The sequence below is a fragment of the Leptosomus discolor genome, chromosome 6, assembly GCF_034619465.1.
Source record: "Leptosomus discolor isolate bLepDis1 chromosome 6, bLepDis1.hap2, whole genome shotgun sequence".
Lineage (NCBI taxonomy): Eukaryota > Metazoa > Chordata > Aves > Leptosomiformes > Leptosomidae > Leptosomus > Leptosomus discolor.
Genome location: NC_141396.1, coordinates 47,681,963 through 47,706,589, shown reverse-complemented (window position 1 = coordinate 47,706,589; position 24,627 = coordinate 47,681,963). Strand labels below are relative to the sequence as shown.

Sequence of the window (24,627 nt, the reverse complement as noted above, 5' to 3'; positions counted from 1 at the left end):
ATAAACACAAGTTTAGAAGTTATTACATACACAAGAAACAGTTATGCTCTCAAAGACTGTTAAGGCATCGATAAAACCAAAAAACCTCAGGAATGCTAACAGTCACGCTCTTACACAACCAGGACAGAAAGCAGAATGTATGCCAATTTGTGCCACATAACCCCATTGCATGGGCAACATGATGTAGATCTTACTGTGAACTCATCTCAGTGCAAGCATCTCAGTGCAAGGTTTTCAGAGAGGTGGATGCAGATGCTCCTGAGCATACCTGGAATGAATTGGCAGAGGCTAACAGGGTTGGTTACTCTGATCTCTGCTGCAGCTACAAGACGATGGCAGCCCACAGGTAGTGCTGGAGCGTGGGTGTAAGGAAGGGTGGCAGGCAGACAGCAGCTCCCAGTTTGAAAAACCAGGGAAAAGGCAGCAATCCAGGGACTGAAGGTGAGTAGGGTTATTAGCTTGGACACAGCATAAAGGTGTAGGGCCAGTTAGGTGCTGGCTAATTAATCCTCCTGCAGCACCAGTAATTTTAATGTAAGCACTTCAGCCTCTGTTCAGAAGTGAATCCCATGTTTTCAGGTGTCCTGCACCACACTCCTTGGACTGTCTTCAGTCAACTGGATTTCCCCTTATCTGGGTGTCCTCCCTTCTCTTCCCTCCTAGACCAGATAAAGAAGAGCTGAAAATACTTTGGGGTTTTATTGTTGTTGTTCATTTTGTTTTGGTTTGGTTTTGGGGTTTTTTTTTGGTTGGTTAGTTGTTTTTTTTTTTACTTAGGTAAGGGCACTGTATTTCTAGGTTCTCTGGTTAATATGGTCTTCTCTTCCCCATGAAAAATTCATCCAGATTTACAGCTTCAGGAGTGCTGTATCCACAGTGCTGTATATGAAGAAATCCTGGACATGCTGATTGCACATGTAAGGATCAGCTATACACCACATGTTTCACAGGTTTACCGGAAAACATCGCACTTGTAGCATGTGTAACAATGACATGACATACCTGCTGGTAAAGTGTGGGAGAGACTCACCATATATGCATACAGCCATGCACAGTAAGGCATGTCCATAAGCTATCAGATTTATAGCATTACACAGTATATACACATGTACCTTATCCAGGAAAAAAAACCCAAATCAAACAGTTTTTCCTGTACAACGGATACACAGAAATTCCAGGATTTATGGGACAGATCCACTACTCACGAAATGCATCACTGCATCTCACAGGTGAAGTACGTCCAATACTTCCGCAGTAAGTATAGGACTTACTCGTCCTATACAACACCCAATAACACATGCATTCTCTCACAGGGAATCTTAATAAACATACAGCCCCTAACAGACAGATTCTAGGATGATACACGGAACTGAACGATGCAGCCAATCACATTATAAGCAGATTTACTATAATTTCCATAAAGCCAGCAAGTATACAAGTACTTAACAAAAGAGCAAGGTGACAGCTCCTTGTGCGTTCAGAGCTGACCTCAGCGAGGTACAGAGCGCAGCCAATTTTCTCAAGTGCCACTCAACTTCAAAAAGGTTGAGAACCACTGATTTAGAAGATCATACATATTTATTTCAATCCCACTTTCTACTTCCGCACAGATTCATTTTGAATCACAGTTTCATAAGTATAGTTTAATCAAGTGGCACAATGGATCAAAAGGCAAAAAGAATTCATGGTAGGAGTGACAACAGGTAATGAGAGTTGAAGGTAACCAATACCTTTGAGAATGAGTTTTTAAGAGGGTGTGAACACCTGAGGGCAACGCTGTATCCTGGTAACAGAGATGCATACAGAAGAGGTTATGAGGGAAGAAGGAAGCATGGGGAATCTGTAGTTCAAGTCACTCCTACCCTGTAGTCCTCCAGAGAACACAGAAATAGCGCTGTCATCCTGGACCATGGAGCCCCAGCTGCTAAAGAGGCAGCAGTGGCTGACCTCCGAAGGGAGCTGAAAGAATCAATATGCTTAAGTTTTTAAGGTGCTGAAATACTACATTAAGATCTAAATATGGCGGTCCTCGTTCCCTTTCATCTTGGGCAGAGATATGCACTGTGCAGGTTTTTTTTCTTACAAGGAAAGCAAAATCAGAGGAAGAAGCTTTTACCAGCACTGTCTTTGCCTAATGTAGCACTAGCCTCTCTCCCTGCCTCCAGGACAAGTTCTGCTTCAGACACATCCTACTGAGATCGTACACTTTATCAGTGCTCCCACTTCAGGACTACATCCTCAAAAAGGGAGCTTTTCTTCCTGAAGAGAAGGTCCAGCCCAACAGAAAAAGCAACTGCCAGTGTTTAAAGAGGTGACAGAAACCACTGAGACCGTCCCCAAACACTTGGTTTAGCTGAAAAAAAATACACAGATTTGATGTGGAAAAGGAGTAAATTATATAAATCCACAGCTTTTTTACTCCATGTTGTTTAAAGATTCAAAATACATCAACTTCCCTAATCATGGAGAGGAGAGATTAGCGAAAAGGAAAGAAGACAATGGCAAGGGAAAAAAAATGATGTTGCATTTGCAGTATCACCATGTTTCATTAAAAAGTGGAAGCTGACTATCTGAATTACAAACAAACAAACAAGAGAAACCAGACAAGATAGGTGTAGAAATTACAGAGCTCAATTAAAGTTAAAACAATTCAAACATTACGATTTATAAGCACATGATTATGATCATGTTATATGATATTCTAACAGGGTTAGGCATTTACCTTAACCAGGGTATATATGGTTCAGGTACCCTAATGACCTTAACCATGCCCTGTAGTGGAGCAGTAAAATTCTGATTACAATTGATTTCAAATTACTGTATTCAAGAATAGCTAAAATATTTTTCTCAAGCGTCACTGGAAAGGCAAACATTAAAAGGTCAGATAATAAATATTTAAATTATTAATTTTGAATATACATTGTTACAAGTTATCACGAGATTTTCTTGAACATTCTCTAAAAGATCACACAAGACTCAAAGAATAAATGCTGAGAGTTTCAGAAAAACAAATGTCATCTTTACTGTTTTTACTGCAAAAATACATTAAAAGTTGACAAAACAATTACCAAAAGTTTCACAATACAAAGTTTTTTTAAACAGTGACTTTGGAGATGCATATGAATTTCAGTGAACTGAATATTTTGCTGCTTTAGTTGTCTGTGGTGCAATAGGAAAGCTCAGACATTGGCAGAGTGTTGTAAAAACAATCATCAGTAAAAATTGGACCAAATCTCTATGGGTTTTTAAATTTTATTTTTAGGACTGTAAGCTTTCTGGGGCAAGAATCACCTCTTTGTTGGCATCACATCAAGCATAATAGCTCTGGTCCCTGACCAAGCCTCCTAGCCATGGCAAGAAAGATAATGGATTATTTACTTAGTGCACAGAGAATGGTCCAGTTAGCTTTTCCTCCTGAAGAGAAGGTCCAGCCTAACAGAAAAAGCAACTGTCAGTGTTTAAAGAGGTGACAGAAACCACTGAGACTGTCCCCAAACCCCTAATCTGAGTAACCTCCCATGGAAGGGAGATGGAGGGGAAGAGCAGTGGTGCAGCTTCATACCACTGTGTACTCTGAACTGTGCTTAATTTACACTATTGAGTTTGACAGTTCATAAAAATGGTAAAGCATGTTTGGTTTTCCTTTTTCTACCACAGCTAACATAAACTGGTCCATATTAAATTATTTTTTTCATTTACCTCTATGATGTTTATTTCCCCCCCTTCTGACTGAGGATTTAATACAATTTTTGCTCAGAAAAAATTCAAATTTTTCCTCCTCACAAAGGCCATTGGACTCCTTACGGACTTCATTTTCCAAATGTATTTGCAACTGCATGTTTAATTTCTGTGCAAAATTACTGTGATTGTGTGTGAGGTGCTTACCTAGCCATTTATGCCTGTGCATATCTCATTTTCATACATAATTGCATGTAAATTATGCATAAGAATTATGCATCTAATTACACACAGTTTTTTTAAAATCAACTCTATCTATGTTAAATCGCGTGACTTCTTTTTCACACAAGGCATTTTTGATCCAGCTCTATTACTTAATTTCTGACTAAGAATACCATAACCAGAACTTTGAGAAACCTCAAGAAATATCTTCCTTTTTATCCCTTAAATATATTAGTATTCTTCATTTGCCTTGTTACGCCATCAGAACAATCACATCCAATAAATGTCTTCTGCATTTACCAAAAATTTCACTTTGCCATTTAATCATTTTCAAAAGCAATTGACTATTGCATATAGTCACCCATATTTCATTTAAAGACTAATATTACTGCTGTTTTCGTCACTATACAAGGGAAATTAATGTCAGTATGTTTATTCTGAGTAAGGGAATCCAGAACAAGAGACTCTACAATTTGGGGCCCCTTTGCGCTACAATAAAAATATTGATGATATCAACAAACCATGTTAATTTTTCATTTCAGGAACTCAACCCTCTATTCTTATTTTTTAATGACAAGTATCTTGTTAAAACATCATCAAGCCCAAAACTCAATAAATCTCACAGTCTGGAGGCAATAAAACCTTAAACTGCCTGTGTTAGCAGAGACTGTAATACCTGATTCTCATTTAGCGATACACAGAGATCTTCTGATGTCTGTCACTGAGCTCATCTGACAAAGTTACATAGATCTCAGTTCTAAAACTGTAGTATATCTAATTTATACAGGGACGTTAGTAATGAACTAGCTACCTTTATTAAGAATTTCTGACACTTCCACTATTACGAGAAAGGTTTGAAATTCAGCAACAGAAACCCTTTTCGCCTCTCCAAGATCTTGTGTAGCTTCAGCCAGGACAAGCTCATGAAAAAGCCACTATCCTCCTCTCTCTTTTTTCTGATCCAAGAAGTAGTGCATGCAAAAATACGTAACTCAGCACAAATGTTGCGAGTCTGGAATCCACACCATTACAAAGACAAAACTACATTGGGAGTAGTCAGAGCAACCTTCATGGAGGTGTAAGGGAAGGAAAGAAAAAGCCAAAGCAGGGTCCTCACAACAACTCATCTGAATGCAAGGACTGAGGAGACATGCTTCATCTTTGGAAGCACCAGCTGAGGAAGGACAAAAAAAGCTGTGCCAAGCCGGTCTCTCTGGACGTAGTACTCAGACTGTGAAACCTGACCCCATCTTTCACTTCTGGGTAAGTATTTTCTGGACAAACATGAACTTATCTCAACTGGCAGCAATTTGGTTTGCCTTGCTAAAGGCTCAAGCTCTTATGATGATTCAGAGCAGAGAAACTTATGTTTTTAGTTTTCTCTCTTAAGATTAAATCTCTAAGATATATACTACTATGTTAAGATAAAATTACTAAGGTTGCAAATCAAAAGGTTTAAAGCTACTTGTGAAAGCTTATTTTTACCCCCATTGTGAATATGACAGTCCAATTAGACAACATGCCACAGTCAGTGCACAGGTTAAATTCACAGCAGGACAGAATTAAGTTTGCATGATCTGCCACAAACCTGCAATTCCCTTATATACGCTTAAAAAGGGTAACTTCACACTACACTAAAGTAAGTTAAAACATATACTTAAATAATTTGCATTTCATTTAGAAATATGCTACAAAGAAAATGTGCATGTAAAAGCACCAATACATTTGTCCGAAATTTACTCAAATATAAAACAACCTTTGCCACTTTTATTTCATAAAAAGTATAATTTGTCTCAGTGCCTATCACTGTAGGGATACACACTCAAGAGAAATCATTGTACTTGAGCCACTACATAAAACACAGTTTTCTCTCCCAGGCTTAGGAGTCTTCCTCCAGGAAGAAAAAAGTTTCACCTGATCCCACAGAAATCTACCATGGGAACTTACAGGTGACAACACACATGCTCTGAGTGAGATTCCAGTCTTCCACAGCTAAGGTAAATAGTGATCATACTACAAGGCTTTGAAGGTAGGAGAGTACAAAGAGCCCAAAAGATTTTGCTGTATCTATAATGGACAGAACTTCTATATAGTTACTTTTACCTTGATTTAGAAGTGTTCTGTTTTCTGACTGAAACTATTTCAGATACACTTAGGTTCTCATGCCCTTTAGGACGCTGTGACATGAGATTTATGTTAGAGGTGAATGCTCTATATCTTTCTCTGACTTCAATAGAACCCTGATAGGCAACTGAGTTTAAAAACAAACAAACAGGAAAATGCTTAACATTTTTTTTTTTGTGAAAGAAGAGCTGTACTGAGATCAAAATGCAGTTACAGTGCTCGAATCCACAGGGGGACTTTTCCATATAGCCACACCTTCACAAATCTAAGAGAGAAAAACAGCAGCTGGCTAAGTGAAACATTTTGCACCTGCTGGCAGTGCATGATTCAGGGTACTGGCCATAGGTTGTGTATCAGTCTTCTGATGTGATGTTAAAGTCATAGTGGGAACCTATTTCTGAATGGCATCCCAGCGTTAGCCCTTGGTTCAGCTTTTCTGCCAAGGGAGAAATTTACCATAAAACATTTTGCAGTTCTCAATAAAAGTCAATATGTAACTTGTAAGGAAAAGCTTGTGAACTCTTGGGTAATGACCTTGTCGTCTTTTTTCTTTAGAAAGCACCCATCGCACTATGAATATACCATAACAGAAAGTCAAAACAGGAACCTGATCACGGCATGAGTTGACTGCTTGTATTTGCACAGGGTTCAGTAGAATGAGTGCTAATGTAAAAAATAACACCACAAACCACAAAACCCAACAAAATCCCTTTACCGTGCAGCACAGTAGCTCAAAAATATAATTCTGTCACTAGGGGTCAGTATTAAAACGCATTACCTTTACACACCACAGCTAGTGGCATTCTATTGTTGATCCCCTCCTTCAGAAACACAAACTTACGTTATAAAGAAGAATTATTAAACTATAAAAAAAAGAGAAAACCTATACAATGGATTATTACCTACTTCTGTTCTGAAATGTAGCTGTCACGTACTAGACATTTTTTTCCGTTCTCATAAATTAACACATACACTAATGCAAATGTATTATCTTATGTAATACCAACACTTCAATATTGATTCATTTATACGATCCATATGTAGGTTCCATCTACAATCTTGAAAGAGAAAGCTATGATTAAGTTTCCCATTTTCTAATAGGGAAGATTACTACGTAGTGATATTACTACCTAATGGTAATAATCATTACTTCCTAATCATAAAAACAAAATTTGAAATGTAAGAAAACTGGACATTCTTTAAATCTATTCCTTGACAGCCATACCTGTCTTAAAACCAATGAAAATCTGTTGTGGATACTGAAAATTTCCATTTAAGAAGGTGAGTGACTCTCACTACAGGTAAGCATTATGTACATGGAACAGACCAAGGATGTATTTTGGGTCATTAGATCAGCACACGAATTTCTATTTGGAATAGATGCAGCACCCACTGAATTCAAGGGAACAACTCACTTTCTCCTCACTGGGCACTGCCCATAACCAATGAGTTCCCAACCCATCCTCCTACCCCCAGCCTACTCCCAAATCTTGGAAATCTTGATACATTTGAGAAAGCATACATTCAGATGCTGTGATAATGCTTGTAACTGCCTATATGGATATAATTTTGTTACTGTGAATAGGTCCACTGATTCCTGTGAAAAATTAAAGAATTAGAAAATTAAACAACACCAAGCTTGCTGACTTGCAATTTTTGGGATGATAACTCACTATCTTGAATCCAGATATAATACTTAGAAATATGTAATGTGACACTAATTATAAACCCCAGGAGAAATATTCTGCCAGATCATAAGTCTGTCATGTACCACAATTTCCTGCAGCCCTTAGTACAGCTGAACAAAAACCATCCCTTTCCTTCTGCCCCCAGACCAAACTCTAACTGAATGCTATAAATATTGCGCTTAAAATAAACAATTTAAGACAAATATTATTGAGGCTGTTAATTAGTTTTCATGTCCAGTACAAAGCTCTAAATTTCAGAGCACATGTTTTTCTTTAGTGGTAACTCCATTAGGTGCCCAGAATTCAGACACTGCCAGATTTATGAAGACAGCTATTAGAAATGGCATTTGCGCTACAACAATACTGAAGAAAAGAGCTGGTCAAATTAATGTCTGGCTAACTGGTACACTTGAGATCTTATTTCTGTGTGTTGCTTCTAACTAATACCATGTTTAACACTATTAGCTTATCCAAAATAAATGAAAAGTGAAAATAATTGATTATATTTTAAACAGGAAAAAATAGGCAGAGGCTAAAATAAAACGTTTGTTTCTGTAGTTAGTTGAATAGCACAGAATAATTTATTTTGCTGTCCAATAGATGGCACTGCTGTTTCTTTGTTTGTGTGTAATTTTTCAATTTGTGCATAATGTACATTATTAAAGTGACTGTGCCTACATTTCCCGATGCTTGGACACATCAAAACCAGACAGATTTCATAGATTCTTTAAAATGGCATTCTGCTGTCCAAATAACTGTATACAGTTTTCCATAAAGCAAGTTACTGTTGTGGATTAAAAAATGTGAAGTGGCTGCAAATACCCAACTGAACATAATTCTCTTCTTCCCAGAAGCAGACCACAGAAACAAATTCTGTATCAAGAATGGCCTCAGAGGTATACACATAGTAGCATAACAAAATAATTTCTTTATTGTATGTTAGAATAAGGACATGGGACTTTAAACTGCAGTATACTTTGCAATTTTATTTTATTTAGCCTCATTATTAACAAGTTTACAATGAATTTATCATCAATATACAGCAGCATTAAAATTCCATCATTACCTTATGATAAAATTCTGACAAAAGCATCATCTGGGGTGTCCATCTGTAAACTAATGAGGCATTTGCCTACCATACTTTTTCCTATGTGCTACTGAAGCATGACACAACATCAGCTCTGCAGCAAAAAAAATTAATGCTAAAATATTTTAGCAGTTATTTATAGTAATTTTTAAGTGTTCTGGTAGAGATCACACTGAAAATCCGTGCTTTTCAGTAATGCTGAAAACTCAAACTGTTTGTATAAGACTCATTCTCTTCTGCTCTAGATCTTTGGTTAAAATACTACAAGGGCCAGAGTCATTTATTAATTTATTTATTTTTGCCAAACTGTGGTTGCTTGGGGACTGGTGTGCAATGACAAGCTGGTCTCTGTCCCGTTCACCGTGAACAGGTGTTCTAATTACGAAACCTCCACCATATTTGACACCTTTATTAGCTGTCTCAGTTGAGAAACAAAGGATTGATTGGGTAGGGCTATAGAACTAGCCTTTCATTGCTGTGGGGAAGCACCTAAAGGTCAAGGTTAATATACATTAGTGGGGGGTAGTATTGCCGATTGCCTATGCTGTTCTTGTGTTATTAATCAATGGAAGACTTTAGCCTTATGAGCTTGCTATTGTGGAAGCCTTAATGACGCAATTTGTTTTAACTTGTATTTTTTTCCTTATATGAAAAGCAGACGCCACTTCTTGATCAAATACTCCTAAGAAGAACATCAAATCTCCAGCAAAAATAGCAGTGTCTTGTATGCTGTTTGCATTCTGTAACATATATTGTACAAAATGAAAGGGCAAGGTACGCATCCTTCAATCAATACCATACATGCAAAAATGCTCATGAAATGAAATACATCAGAACACGTGTATATGAGTTAAATAAGACTGAGTTTTTAGCTGGCCAGTGAAAAATGAAAACATTTATAGTAAATAGTCTTTCCCTTTACTGTAGCCATTTTATTCTTGCCATATAAGGTCTACCTGCCAGTACTAGCTTTATGATTTAATATTCTTGGAGGGTTTATAACAAGAATCTAATATATAACCAATAAAAGGGCACTAGTCTCATTAGTCTCATTTGGGAACAGAATATTGTCAACATAATTACACAGCAAAGTCACATTATTATAAAAGTGTATCAGCATCTTCATTATATATACACTTATTTTCAGTGGTTTACAAGACACACACACAAAATATTACAGAATGAAATATGATTATGGTAACTCAATCTGGAATGCATTTTCTCCAAACTATTTTTTTTTCCTATTATGTGAATGTAAAATAAATATGGGCCAGACAGTCAGTGAGCTGGAAATACACTAATTTGTATCAGCTGAGGGTTCTACTCTATATATTCATTTATAGATCCCCGTCACACTTGGACCTTCTATGACTTATTAATGGTTTTGATTTAGAAATGAAGCTTTGAAGTAATTATATAGTCACATGGCATTCATCCAATATACATATTTAATGTAAATTATTGCTTCCTGATTTTCACAGAAGACCTGTGATTAGATTATCTGGTGCTTCCATATTGTACTTGGAGCTGGATTGCAAAGAGAGAGAAGTATATGTAAGCCACCTTTACAATTTCCTGACTCTGCCCAGCAAGAAACAAATACGGACTCCATTATAATGCAGAGGAACAGAGACAGCTATTTCCCTGCCTGAGGTCTCAGAGAATTGTTCTAGCAGTTGAGCTAAACAATGTCCTGACTATCTTCTTGGCAAAAGAAACTGAATGAGTTGGCATAAGCTGCTATACCAACCCCAAACTCTCCAGAGATTCCCTTTTCACAATGTGAAACCTCAAAGGGCTACGCTATGAAAAACAGCTGTAGCGGAGCTGAAAGCTTGACCCCTAGACTGCAGTACTGTGCTCTTTTTACGTGTGTATGACTCCCACTGACACCAACTGAAGAGTCATGCACATGAGGAGAGCAGAATATCAGAGAAAAAAATCATCTACTATGTGAATCTGAGAACAGAGTTCTATTCTCTTGTGTCAAATTATGGCTCCATCTGGTAACATTAAGTGAATACTGGTGACTATTAGAGATGAATCAATAAATTGAAACAAATAATTTATTTGGTGAGTTATTTTACTTTTTCACTTCAAAGAATGCTTGTGAATGGATTACAACTTCCTTAAGTATATTCCAGGAAACTTTAGGGAATTTTATTTTATGGTTTGTTAGTTACATGTGATTGCTCATATACGTCAGCCTGCTCTGTTTCTTTTCCCTGAACAGAACTTTTAATAGAGCTGGGATAACAGAACTCTGAAACTGACAGTAGAATTTAGTTGATACAATTATTTTGGAACTCAGAGTCAGCTAACCATCCTTTGTTAGTTATTTTGGATACCGAAGTTACACTTCTTTTAGAGAATGCACTGTGAGGATTCTCTATTACTTGGGAAACAATAAGAAAGACAAAGCCAATATTCAGCATATCTGAGTGCTATCTCCCTCAAAGAATGGGTTTAAATCACTCAAAAAAGTTTCATGAACCATCAAATTTTAAAAGATACCTTACTAATTTTGAATTTTTAAAAAATATCCTGCATTGAATGTCTTAGATTACGAGACATATTTTCCTCATATGTTCTCTTCAAAACATGATTTATATCTCTGCTTTCATCACATCTGCTTCATACCTTTCCTTGATAAAGCAAACGTAAGTAGAGATAGCGTAACTCTTGTAACACTGATGAGAACCAACCTGTCTCAGACGACTCAGAAGCACCAAAAAGTGCCTTACAGTCAAATTCAAACAGACCTGCCTTGTAGGATAAGGTCAAGATGAAGCATTCTTTAACAATCAAAATATTATCACTTGTGTTCAGATTAGTGTTTTAAATAATAATTTAATTACTGCAGACTCACCTTACATTAATAGGACTGGCTGCTGTCAGATTAGCTAATGCTGTCACTGCAGCTTCTTTTACCTCTTCATTGTCACTGCTTAGCAACTGTACTAGCTGGGGAATCCCTTTGAAAGAAACAATTGTATACATGAACCTCTTAGTAAACCATGGCAGTCTGCAAAATTATAATATGCTCCTTGTAAAAGGAAAAGCATAGATACTCAGTTCATCCCTTCCCATCTTGCTTACCTTGGAGTCCAAATGCACGTTTGCTAGCTAAATTCTCACACATGGCAGAAATTGCTTGGGAAGCAGCAATTTTAACTCCATCATTATCAATTTCCAAAAGGTTTATGAGACACTTCTCAACCTCTTCCTCATTTAAGATTTTTCTATTTTCAGCTTTAAATGAAAAAGAACAATAGCATAAATCTGCATTAATTTTCCAAATCAGTGAAAGGACATGAATTTGATTTCATATAGTTGTTTCCAACATAATACTTGCTTTTGATACCATGGAAATGGAAATATTTTGGTAATAGAGGCACTAGCAATTAAGAAACGTGCACAAAGGACCTGATCCAAACCCCATTAGTCTTCGGTGAACTCTGAATCAAGCCCAAAAGATGAACTATTACATACAGCTTTAAACATACATAGCCCAGTAGAATGCAAGGTTCATTCTCTGTAAGCCTTAAAACCGCAGAATCCATACAGGCTTGATGAAAACAGCTTTTCCCATTCAACAGATCATACTTACTCAGGATCACGCTTAACTTTGGTTTACGCTAACGAAGTCCAAATGGATAAAATCGAAGAACATACTAGTAAATGTACAACTGAACTTGGTGGAGTACCAGTTAATGTACTACAATAGTCAAAAAAAAAGGCAAGGGGTTTTAAAAATGGAATTTAAAATTTTGCACAGTTTGCAGTTCTTCATTAATGCACACTTTGCAGAAAATTTCATTAGTATTTTAGTCTCGTGACACAGGGTTCACTGCTGACCTACACTGCAATGATTGGCAGCAGCTAAGGAAGGACATAGATGTTCCTTTCTCTACACAAGTAATGACACAGAGTGCCTACAAAGTATCTACAAGCATCTGACAATTATACTACAAACTTACTCAACCCCAAATGGACAAGATCAGAAGTGCAGGTCTCTGTCAGAAAGTGCCTTGAGTGAAACTTTCTCAGCCAGAAAGGCACTGGACAGCATAGCAGCTCTGCACTTATGAGGGTCAATACACATTTGACCATATGCATAATTTAAAGCAGATTAATTACATGCTTGAAATTATATCTACATAGTAAAATTTTCAAACATATCAAAGAAATTCAGGAATAGAGAAGTTAGTTGGAATTCAACATATTTGGAAATTTCACCAGTGCTTACTAATGCTTTGAGGGATCATTTGGACTCTTGTTTTATGAATAAAAAGTTTTAAAAGGAAAGAAAAGTATTCTTTTAAATAAAATCAAATCTGTAGTGAATAAAAATACACAAATAGAAGTCCACAAAGCCAATGCAAAGAAAGTTTGCTTGAAAATCTAGTTACAGCAGAAGTAACTCCATGCACACACGTAAGATGCTAGCTGTTTCCTCCTCTCTGGCTCAATTTTAAATATTTTTAGAATCATCAGAGAAACGCAATTGAAATCACAAAGCAAAAGATTCAGCAAATAAAAGAGAGAGGATTTTAAGTGTCAGTAGAACCTTGGCCACAACCTTGATGCATATCAGCCAGATCTCAAGAGAAGGCCTTAACTGGGATTACAGACCGTTTTGACAATTTATCCAGTGTGCTGCTGGCCTGTTGCTTGCCAAAGTAGTCCATAATCCCTAATAATGATCTCTAGAGGTTCTTCATGTCTCCGTAATTTGGTTCTTGTGCAGCAAGTTACCTATTACTATACAGACTTTCTTAAAAATTCTTGCTTTTAAAGGCAGTTGTAATGATAGGTAAGTGTTTCATTTTAAAGATAATTGATGCCTATATGAAATACTACTAATAATATGACTAATTCATTGGAATGAGTGAAAATAGTGATTTTAGAATATTTTAAACAGAATAAAGAAATTTTCATTAATGTGGAAAAACAGATTTTGGATTTGAATTTACCGTTAAGAGTATGCACCTATATTTATCTAGCTAGACAGATGAAAAGTATTAATATTTTAAGATCCAGGTGCCAATTCAATTTCAGGGATTAATAGATTCTGCTGATCCTCTCTCTGTTTGTATGAGTTGTTTCCTTTACTATAGAAAAAAAACCCATACAATTGAAAAGCATCCTTTGTACTTGAGCACTTCTCATGTCAGTGCCAACACATATTTACAGTCATGAATTTCTTGACCCCTAATTAGTTTTAAGCCATTGATTTAACACAAAGTAAAATACTCAGGCACACCCAACTAAAAGAGTCTGGAGTACTAACACTTCTGTCCAGTTTTTCGTGCATTGACCCCATGATGAGCCAACCTTTGTTTTTCAATATATTTTCCTGTTTCCCAGTCTTACCCCAAAATCACGATCAGAGTTCTACTGCTTACCTATTCAGCTCACTGTCATCACCTTGTGGAATTATTTATACCAATTTCAAATTAAAAAGTTAATGCTAAATAGTATCATGACCTCTCACTGATCCCGAGTTGAGATAACCCAGATAAATAAAAACCTGTATTATGAAAAAGCATATGTTAATCATGCTTAGTATGCTCCCTTTTGAGAGGATTTGCATTTAGATACAGGTAAAGAACAGGGAGAGCTTCAAACTAGAAACCTGGCAGAGTGAGACCAAATTTGAGTGAACGCTATCATCACTTTTTCCATACACACTCCATAGCACTTTGTTGTTGCTGGTGTGTCTGGCATTGTCAAGGGAAAGTCAGACCCTCCTTAATCAACAGTCCAGATAATCCACTCAGAGATATTCAATAATTTATAGCATTAAATTATATTTTGCATTCTGAAATGACTGCATTACTTGCTGGGCAAGGGGGAAATCACAGTAAAATTCACCACTGTAATTGTGAGCATACAAAATAAAACCATTAATAATATATTAAATTAAAAATAATGTTACAGAACAAAACAAGTTTCCAGGGGCAAAGGGATAATGATTATGTATAGAAATATGATAAATTTAAATTTACTTAAAGAGAGCAGCATCCTAAAGATGCTATTTAAAATTGAGTATAGTGTTTGTACCATACAATTTATTCTGATATTGAGAATAGCTCTTAAGGGATACACCTGTCCTATAACAACAACAAAAAGTTACAGGAGTTCCTTTTCAAAGGACTGAAAGGGACACAAAACAAAACCATTTGCTATGATCACATCTATCAGGAAAAAATCAAAACTAAATTATATCTGTCAACAAAAATAATTTCAAAACCAGACACTGCTGTATACTCAGCTGCCAGGATTTAAAAAAGCAGATAGATACTTCTGCTATGATAGAACATGTAAGTTTGTAATTTCAAGGAAAAGCAGTATCTTTTTTTCTCAACTATGTGGGAAATGTTGGTAAACTGCAATAACAATTATCAGACCTGAAGAATGTGGGCTACTGTATGGCTATTGCAAATTTAAGAAAAAAGTCATAAAGGAACTTAGAGATGTGTTGTATTATATTGGATTTACATCAACGCAAGTATTAGTATAGTATACATTAGTGTTGCAGTTTGGATAGGCTGTTTAGTATGTTTACAACCAGAATCCAAACAAACGAGAACTGCAAATATTTCTGTTTTCTTTTTGCACTTGGACTACTTCTTATAATGGTCCCAATGCAGCTTTTCTTTCCACTGACTTTAGACCATTAGCTCTATGTATGTGAAATAAATTCAATACTTCTGGGGGCCATGCTGAGCAACAGGTTTACCGGACTGTGTTTTCCACTGTACCGGTACAGTATGTTGCCCTTTGTCTAACCAGTTGTCACCAAATTCTACAGCTTGGAAGCCAATATTTTAAATCTTCTTTTGATCTATTTTCCCAGCTTGCTGCATCCATACCAACTGTCAAAGGCTGAAGAAGAGCGCAAACCTTTATAATGAAACCACATTGACTCCATTTGTAAAGAAGTCTGACAAGAAGATGCATCTTCACTGACAGTAACATCCCATGATATAAGATCATAGGCAGTACCGTAATATATTATGTGTAGTTCTTGCCACTGTGCTTTAAAAACATTGTGTTCAGACATGCTTCTACTAACAGCTGCTAAAATATTAGGCCACAAAACCTGAAAAACACGTGAAACAGGAAAAGAAGGCTATGCTTATTTGAAAATAAATATGAAAAAAGGAGTAAGATGCAGTAGGAAGTAGTAGGAGCAAATATAAATCTCCTTAGAATACTACTTACAAGCCTGTCACAGGACTATAAAAATGACACTGATAGTCTTAAGTAGCATAATAAAATAACAATACAGGAAAATACACAAAGAAAGAAGGTCCCTTCCTATCTTCGATACATAAACATTAATAAAAATAATTTTCAGTGACTTGCAAAGCTTCCAATAGATAATGATAAAAGCATATAGAAACTAGGAAAGGTAGGTTCCACTCTTTTCACATATCATTTGCAATCCAAATAATTACAAATATTCAGGATATCAAACTAAGGAAGGTGAGAAAAGAATTGGAAAGATAGGATGGGGAGAGAAGAAAGGTCTTAAATACCGTAGATAGGAAAGATTGTTTTAGCCATGTATTAAATTGGATAAATTAAAGCCACGATTCAACCATGAGATGATAGAAATATGAATGAAATATTTAAGCTCTACTGTCATAGTTATTGTCATCAAAATCCCTTGACAGAATTAAAATCTTCTATAGACAGAAGTATGTTATTTCTCATATTGCATTTTGTTACATAGCACTACTAGGCATATGTTGCAACTCAGAAGCCAAGGTATGGAAGGAATTTCAAAAGTAAATTTATTTAAAAAGCATCTTTGTGGTCAAAAATGATGAGCATATTCTGCCTAATTCAGAATTCCTTGGTGAATTAAAGAAAAATGTATAAAAAAAGAAATATAGGATGAATAATTATAAAAAGATGACAAAGAAACTATTTAGCTCCACTGGGAATATTAATCTGCAAGCCATTTGAAAGGCTTTTTTTCACGGCCCTGTTAAAGGAATTTGTATTTGAAATTGCCTGACATTTAGACGAGCAGTTGTATGTAAAAGTAAGCTTGTGATTAAGTCTGATAGCAATAACAAATGGTGCCAGTAAAGGTGGCTTAAGATGGCAGTTACCTAGCATCACTAAATAAAATATAAAGATCATATTCTCAGAGCTCCATTTTCCTTTTTAAGGACCACATTTTGCAAGAACGTATTACATTTAAAAATAAATTGAGGCAAAATCTTAACATTTTCATATGTATATAGCCTAGTATCCAACTGCTGCTCTGACCGGCAAGATTCATCACTTGCCAGTGTTTTCCTCAGCACAAGTACTACCCTCAACCAGATAAAAAGGCCTCATTCCAGATGAAAATTTACTTCATAAACAAATATGCAACCATGGATTTTCAAAAAGTCACATACAGTCATAAGCTGCTTTGGTAATTGCCTTTGCTGCATTCTTCTGAATATCAGGAACAGTAGAGACTCCTACAAACGAAAGTAGCTTTTTAAGGCCTCCTGTCTGCTGAATCAGTTGCAGAGTATGCACATCTTCAAGACAATTTCCAAAGACAGCAAGAGCTTCCACATGTAGATCACTGAACTCCTAATGAGGAAAAAAATCCCAAACAAATAACCTTCAAATCAGGATTAAAATATCTTTGGCTTTTAACTTTGTTGGGTAATTGTCATAACTTTCTTTTGGACCGTTTATTCACACTGCAAAGTACATCTTTTCATACTCATATTTTTTGTATTATTTCTTTGATGTACCTTAGGATGCAACACAATTTATCAAAAACATTAAAAGCCCTGAAAGTTTCTCATTTAGATCAAAGTGGGTTAGGGAGGTATTCAGAAATGACTAGTCATCTTAAAATTTCAAAAACTTCACGAATTTCTCTATGCATTATATTTGCCATGGTGACATCTGCACTCAGAAGCACCAAAATGAGTCTCATAATAACATAAACAATGAAATTTCCAAGGTAGGAAATTATACTTAAGGCCATTGATATCAAAGTAAATTGAGAAAAAAAAAAAAGATCAGTGTTCAAATTAGGAACAGGCAACAGAATTCAGCATGTAATAAAAACTTTTGAGAAAACATCATATAAAAAGCTATATGGTGAATTTTTTCTGATATTTACAGCAGTTTGAGAAATGGATAGTAAACACAAAACAGTATTACTAACAGCAATAAAGCAATACAAACATTTTGGTGAATCTCTTTGCTCTTTAGTAAGATTGGTATCCTAGCTAATCCTATTTCTACCATAGTTAGCTTGAAGCAAGGAGCTCTTTCTTATTTATTCCTCTTCCATAACATGAATAATATTTCTCTTTAGTCATACAAACATTAGCAGCAAGAACAAAAACTTCTAAGAGAAGTAAACCATACATTGGTTTCCAGTATCTTCAGAAGACAATCTAATCCTTTATTTTCTCCCAGTATTATCCTGGTTTCTCTGTCTCTGCTAATTACTTCTAAGGTTTTAAGAGCTAACAACTGAATAATTGGGTATTCAGATTTCAGTAGTTCTAGCAAGGGTGGAATTACATTCAGTGCACGAACTGCAGCACGGCTTTGAAAATCCTGCAGTAAAATATTCAACAAAGAATGTTAGTGATGGAGAATATAACAGTACATCAATTCCTGACTTTACAGAAAGAACACCAAAAATCTGATTTCAAACATACAAAAATGAGTCAATATTCCAGAACTTCCAGTTCTGAAGATTTCTTTCTTTTCAGCTAAGAATCAAACTGAATATAATCAAGCCCCATCAACCTTAAATTCAAATTGTTTTGCATGACAGAAGTACACACTACAGAATCTAGCCCTGTTTAAGGAAGCCTATTTCCTCTTGCTTTTGCCATGTCTGCCTCAACATAGATGTTTCCTTGAGGAAGTTTTTTAAATTCAGTTTCATCATTTTTATTTACATTAGCAGGAGGAAAATAGTTTTCACATTCAACTGTAGTTGCCTGGTTAGATCTTCTTTTGTTTTAGTAATTACAAAATGACAATTTAAAATTTCAACTTTAAACAGTGTATATGCAGCTTAATAAGAAGACAGTACTAAATTATATTAAAATAGAAATAAATAAATAAATTACAATTTGCTTTTAAATAGCTTATTGCACATGTGCAGCATGCAATTATCCTTATCAATACAAGCAAGCACCAGGTGCAGTTATCCAGATATACCCTGCAACAAAGACAGCAAGATAGTAAAAAAGGAGAAAGAGTAAAATGTGATTCTGAATAGACATGCTCTGATGCCCCAAAAGAGATAGAGTTATAAACTGAATTCATTATTGAATTGATTCGCTTAAGCCATGGAAGAGAACTGCCATACAAATGCACCATTCTTTTGCTAAGCAGCATATGGATGACATTAGTGCTGAGTGTGAAAGCAGCCAACGACAAATCTATTCCTCGCAGCATGGAAAGTAGCTGTTGACAGCATTCACCTATCATTAAAAAGATGTTCAAAACTGTGGCTATGGACTTGCTGGCCAAAACAAGGCACAATGCAATTGCTAGTTCTTTAATTTACAGGATTATTCCAATCTTTTGGATAGACAGATTATAATGCTCATTACAGAGAATAACATTCGATAACTAAGAAAACAAATCCATATTTAATTAAAATATCTGAATCTGATTCTGATCTCACATGGCTGTACAGCATGGATAATTGCATTAAGTTCAACAGAATTAGAGTCAAATCAGTCATATTCATAACTAAGGTAACAATCAAGGACTTGGCTGTACTGTTTTCAAATACATTGATGAACAATAAGGAACCAAATATTTTAAAATTATTAACCTCAAAGAGGATGGCAGGGGTGGAGGGTAAGTACTTGTCTGCCTCTGTAATTTAAAACAACAAGAGCAGCAAACTTTACCTGCACCAGGAGGTAGATACATTCAACCGAATTCTTCTTAACATCAGGATCAGGGCTACCTAGCAGTCTGATAAGTGGTTCTAATCCACCTTGCTCAAATATTTGTACTTTAGTTGTATACTCAACAGCCATGTGTGCTAGACAGAGCGTAGCAAATTCATGTATAACTATATCTTCTGTGGGGAAAAAAATAAATATTTTAACCAAGTTTATTCAGTACAGTATACATTCACTAATTCCATGGGTGGTTATCCAGTGTCAAATATCCAGTGTCAAAGTATTATTTGAAGTCAATAAACAATAGCTGTTAATCATACCTGACATATCCATAAACATGTTGCTCCATCTGTACAACATAAAACACTACTCAGTAACAGAACTTCTCCTATAAAAGCAATTACCTATTTAACCTGTAGTATGACAAATTATAAGTTACAAGGAAGATTTTATTAAATTGTCTGATCAAATGGCAATAATAAATTATTTCTGAGTGTATTTTTGCACAAGGAATGAATACTGCAAGCTACCTTCTGGAGCCAGCTGTGATATAAGTGAATTTGTGACATCCAGTTCCCTCAGTAACTTCTTGACATCATCTACAATGAAATACATACAAATATGAAGTCTTTCATTTGGCAGTCTTGGCTGAGTAAAGAAACAGATTCTGCTCCATGGGATATGTACTTACAGTTACTCCCTGAGTGGCAAAAAGATCTGATTGGGAACGACTCACAACTGAAGTTATATCAAGATCATAACAGGCCCAGAAATCATAGAGGAGATATTGAAGTACCAGAAGACATTCTTTGACATCTGATATATATAAAGTTCCCCAATACTTCATTGAAACTTTATTCAAAATACTTGCACCTAGCAGGTTCTGATTAAATGTTGCACAGTTTTAGTCATCAAAGAAGTCATACTCCAATAGTTAAAATTATTTGTGGTTAAAAATCAGCAAACTAAAAGCAATCCTTCCGTTATTTAATTTTCAAGCCATCACTTTCCAATTTTATGCTAACATAGCCCACACTGCAAATTGAAATTACAAATTATATAGGTCTACTAAAATCACAGTAAAGACTTTCAGAATGCAGTTTTATTGTTGTCAATGTTAAACTAGCAAAAAACCACAACCACGTTGAATTTACTTTTGAAGAAAAAAAACAATTAAGATGCGAATATAAATGGGAGATCTTCAGTCATTCAAATCCATGTTTGTGAAGCACTGTTGGAAGCCAGGGTCTGAAGGGAGTAACTCTATACTAGCACAGAGTTGAAAGTAAGGCAAGGAGCATAAGGTCCAGTGCAACATGAAAAGCAGGTAGCAGTTGACAAAAAGACTTAAATAGTGGTTAGGATACCACCATGGAAGACAATTGGGTAGAACATGGACCAAAATAAGGCCTGATTAATCGTATTAATTAGATGTAGGTTTACAAAGCAATGTAAAAATAACAAAAAATAACAGCCACTGAAACTCAACCTTATGTCATTTCTTTCATCTTCAGGTATGCCTACCTACCACTCACTGCAGCTTGATCGTTTGGCACCCAATGTAATACATCCATTCTCACCTTACAAAAGGTACAAGAAAATCTGCATATACTGTGGTTAAATCATTTAATAATGGTACGGCTACAGTATATAACACTACCTTGCCATGAATGCAATGTCTCAGAGAGATATTCAAGACTACTTGAATTTCATTAGCTCAGATACAGGTAACAAAACACTTAGAGTAGCACTGACCTGCCAAAGAAGCTGGGTAAATATGCATGCCAATGCCTGAAAATTCAGGGCTTTTTTGCCATCAATGCTTGAGTTAGCTACATTAAATTTAACACATTTTCTCCCTTATCATTGTAGTTACATTAATGCCTCAAGTAACAACTGATATTCAACCACAGCATTTCTGTAGATGATAAATACTACTTTATCCTTCTCTTCCAACTTCTGTAAAAGAGAAGAGTGTGTCATATCCACATTGGCAGGCATCTTATGTAGTCAGGATTTCCCTGATGGACATAATTCCAGTATTAAACTGTTTCAGTTTGGTCCCGTGAAAACAAAAGTAAGGTATGGAGGAAAATTAACTTATCTTGTAATTTTTTTCAAAATCAGTGGAGTTCACTCTAGCTGAATTTGTTCCTTTATTCTGGGCCATCAATATAGGATTTTTTCACATGGGCCACCTATTGCTTTGATGGTCACACTCATACACATCTAAAAATCTAAAAAATGGAGACGCTTACGATTAGAAGCCATGATGCCAAATACCATGATGGCATTTCTGCGTACAATTGGATCGTCATGTGAGATGAGTTTATACAGATGTTCCACTGCTCCAAGACCAAGAAGTGTCACTTTGTTTTCATCACCTGAAGAGTAATTAGGTCAAAAGTTCTACAAAAACGCAACAAGCTCACAGTTCCAACGTAACAAAGTGAAACAGCTACCAATCTTTTATTGGACTGTAGAATCACAGAACAACGGCCTGGATAGGACCTTGGGAGATCATCTAATCTACACCCCAAATAAGCATGTGTAAAATACTATCAAGGATTAATAGTACCTAGGATTAATTCACATTTGTAAAGCAAAGGATGCTGCTGTCTATTGGACACCCAACTCATTTGCTGGAGACTGCAGTGGTAGTACGAAGGACAGCTTTCAATTTAGCAACATATAGGTGAATGATATCATTAAGAACCTCATTTTATTTTCCTCTTTTCTTGCCTCCTAATTTTATTTTCCTCAAAATAACAGTTAATTAATTCTGTGGATTTGCACTACCCCTCAACTGAAGCAACAACCAGGATTTGGATCACTAAATCCCACCTGAGATTTCTACCACCTGGGAATGGAGCACTTTGTAGCTGAATAGGCTCTGGCCATGCAAAGAACAGAAGCATTTTGTATGACTACAGCCTTCTGTTCCTGCTCACTGAAAAACACACCCAAACCCCAAGAAACAAAATCCCAAATCTATTCCTATTCTCAGTTCCCACTACAGCTTTATACTTAATTTTCTAATGCACCATGCCTGTCCTTTCTGGCTACAAGTGAGCATTGTAAGAAGAAACTGGAGAACTATGCTCATTCTCGGGCCAAAACACAATTAAAATTTTTTATTGAGGGATGGGACTTAATTTGCTAGCAACATTCAAGAAATCACTTAACAGCAAAGTGAAAACAACTCCTTCTGTTATGCCACACTGCAAAGTTACAGTCTAATCTTCTGGAAGACTGCACGAGAATCCGCATCAACAATTTAAAGGATTATTCATTCAGCATAAACAGAAAAATTAAATATCTGTCCTCTTGCAGTGTGCCAGCGTGCCCTGGACAGCAGGGACAAACCACAGGATTTCTTTATAACTGCAAATACAGGTTTGATAAATATTTCAGAAAACCCCCCAAACCTTGACAGAGACCTTTGAGATGAAATGAAGATTTCAGTGCTAGGAAACTAAAATAATGTGAACTACTATCAAAATCTAAGCAACACAAAGGAAAGTTCACTGCAAAAAGACTAACCTTTTGATGCAAATTTATATAAAGCATCACATGCTTTGGCCAAAACTTCCTCTTCAGGAGAACTAAGCATTAGCACAACTGTTGCTGCTGTTTTGCTTTCAATCAATAAAGGATCAAACTACAAATAAAAAAAAGGAAGTAATAGTTTAATTTATACTGAACCTTCCCATTGCTGCAGTAGACTTCCACATTTCATTTAAGAAAAAAAATCTAGTTTGAGATCTACACTGAATTAGAAGTATTAACATGAGTTGCTATTTACTTGGAGAAAGTAAATTCTTTAATAACAATTTGACATTGTTGAAAAATAAGAAAGAATAATTGACTCCCAAATACAATAATGATATCATCCCATATGAAGATTTTTGGAAGACCCTGGCACTCGCCTGTACATTTAGGAAGTCTTGAAGGAAATAAATGATGTAATTCTGTTAAGAGGATCCTGCGGCTTTGAAACCAAATGTGAGAAGTTGTTTCTTTTGAGCAGCTCTGCACAGAGCCTATGAACTTCGGTGGTATATGAGGAAGAGGATTCGGTTACTCTGTGGCATTAACACTTGGTGGTTGGTTTAAAAAAATAAAAGGACTCTTCCTGTGCCTTGCCAGCTCAGTTCACCAGCTCACCATGATCTTTACTACCTGAAGTACTTCCATGATATAATCCCTGCTCATTCAGCTAGAAATGATCCGTGTTCATTTCCATTTCTGACCTCTCTCATACTGAAAGAAATATTCCAACATATCTGGCAGTTTTCACCCTCCTCTTTAGGCCTAACATCACCTGAAAAAAAAAACCTTCTGAAAAAGCCTTTTGTTCTCTAACAAGACTCAAAGATTTAGGAAAATTCTATCCATTAAAAAGTTTTAAGTTTATTTGGACTTAAAACAATTTTTACTATGTAAAAACCGTCTTCTGTCCTCACACCTTAGGACTATAGAATATCTGTGTTACATACAGAAACTACTAGATACTGGAGGCATGCTGTCTCACCTCAATGTATTTATTTTTAAAATACAGCAGATTAATAATTTAAGATGGCAATACAAATTATTTTTAAAATTACAGTGTATATTTATACTGTACATATTTTTAAATGTCTATTATTTGTTTTGCTTCATTAAAAAACCATCTAATAGTTACATCAGAGGCACATGCTGCTGAACAATAAGGGCCTGAAGATACAGACAAGTCAGTTGTCAAGCAAAGAAATTACTTGTAGGAAATCTTCAGGAAAGTTATGAGTGTGCTAGAAGGAAAATGAACAGAGAAGAGGCTTTTTTTTCTTCTCCCTCCTTTGACTTGTTCAAAAATAAGTCAAACTATGATACTAGCACCCAGACTTCTAAATTCGTATTTTTGGTAGGTTTTTAA

The 24,627-nt window shown here is 35.8% G+C and overlaps 1 protein-coding gene across 2 annotated transcripts in view; it reads right to left on the bottom strand.

The window, feature by feature from the left end:
- Window positions 1–24,627, bottom strand: part of ARMC3 (armadillo repeat containing 3) — a 50,970-nt gene that overhangs the window by 19,024 nt on the left and 7,319 nt on the right. For both annotated transcript variants that reach the window (XM_086466744.1, XM_086466743.1), the window contains exons 2-9: window positions 23,256–23,373; window positions 21,971–22,096; window positions 20,243–20,311; window positions 19,716–19,891; window positions 18,202–18,396; window positions 17,223–17,406; window positions 11,899–12,051; window positions 11,669–11,774 (exon numbers count right to left, since the gene is read on the bottom strand). In XM_086466744.1, coding sequence (XP_086322870.1) covers window positions 11,669–11,774; window positions 11,899–12,051; window positions 17,223–17,406; window positions 18,202–18,396; window positions 19,716–19,891; window positions 20,243–20,311; window positions 21,971–22,096; window positions 23,256–23,373 — 1,127 coding nt within the window. The remainder of the gene's footprint in view (window positions 1–11,668; window positions 11,775–11,898; window positions 12,052–17,222; window positions 17,407–18,201; window positions 18,397–19,715; window positions 19,892–20,242; window positions 20,312–21,970; window positions 22,097–23,255; window positions 23,374–24,627) is intronic.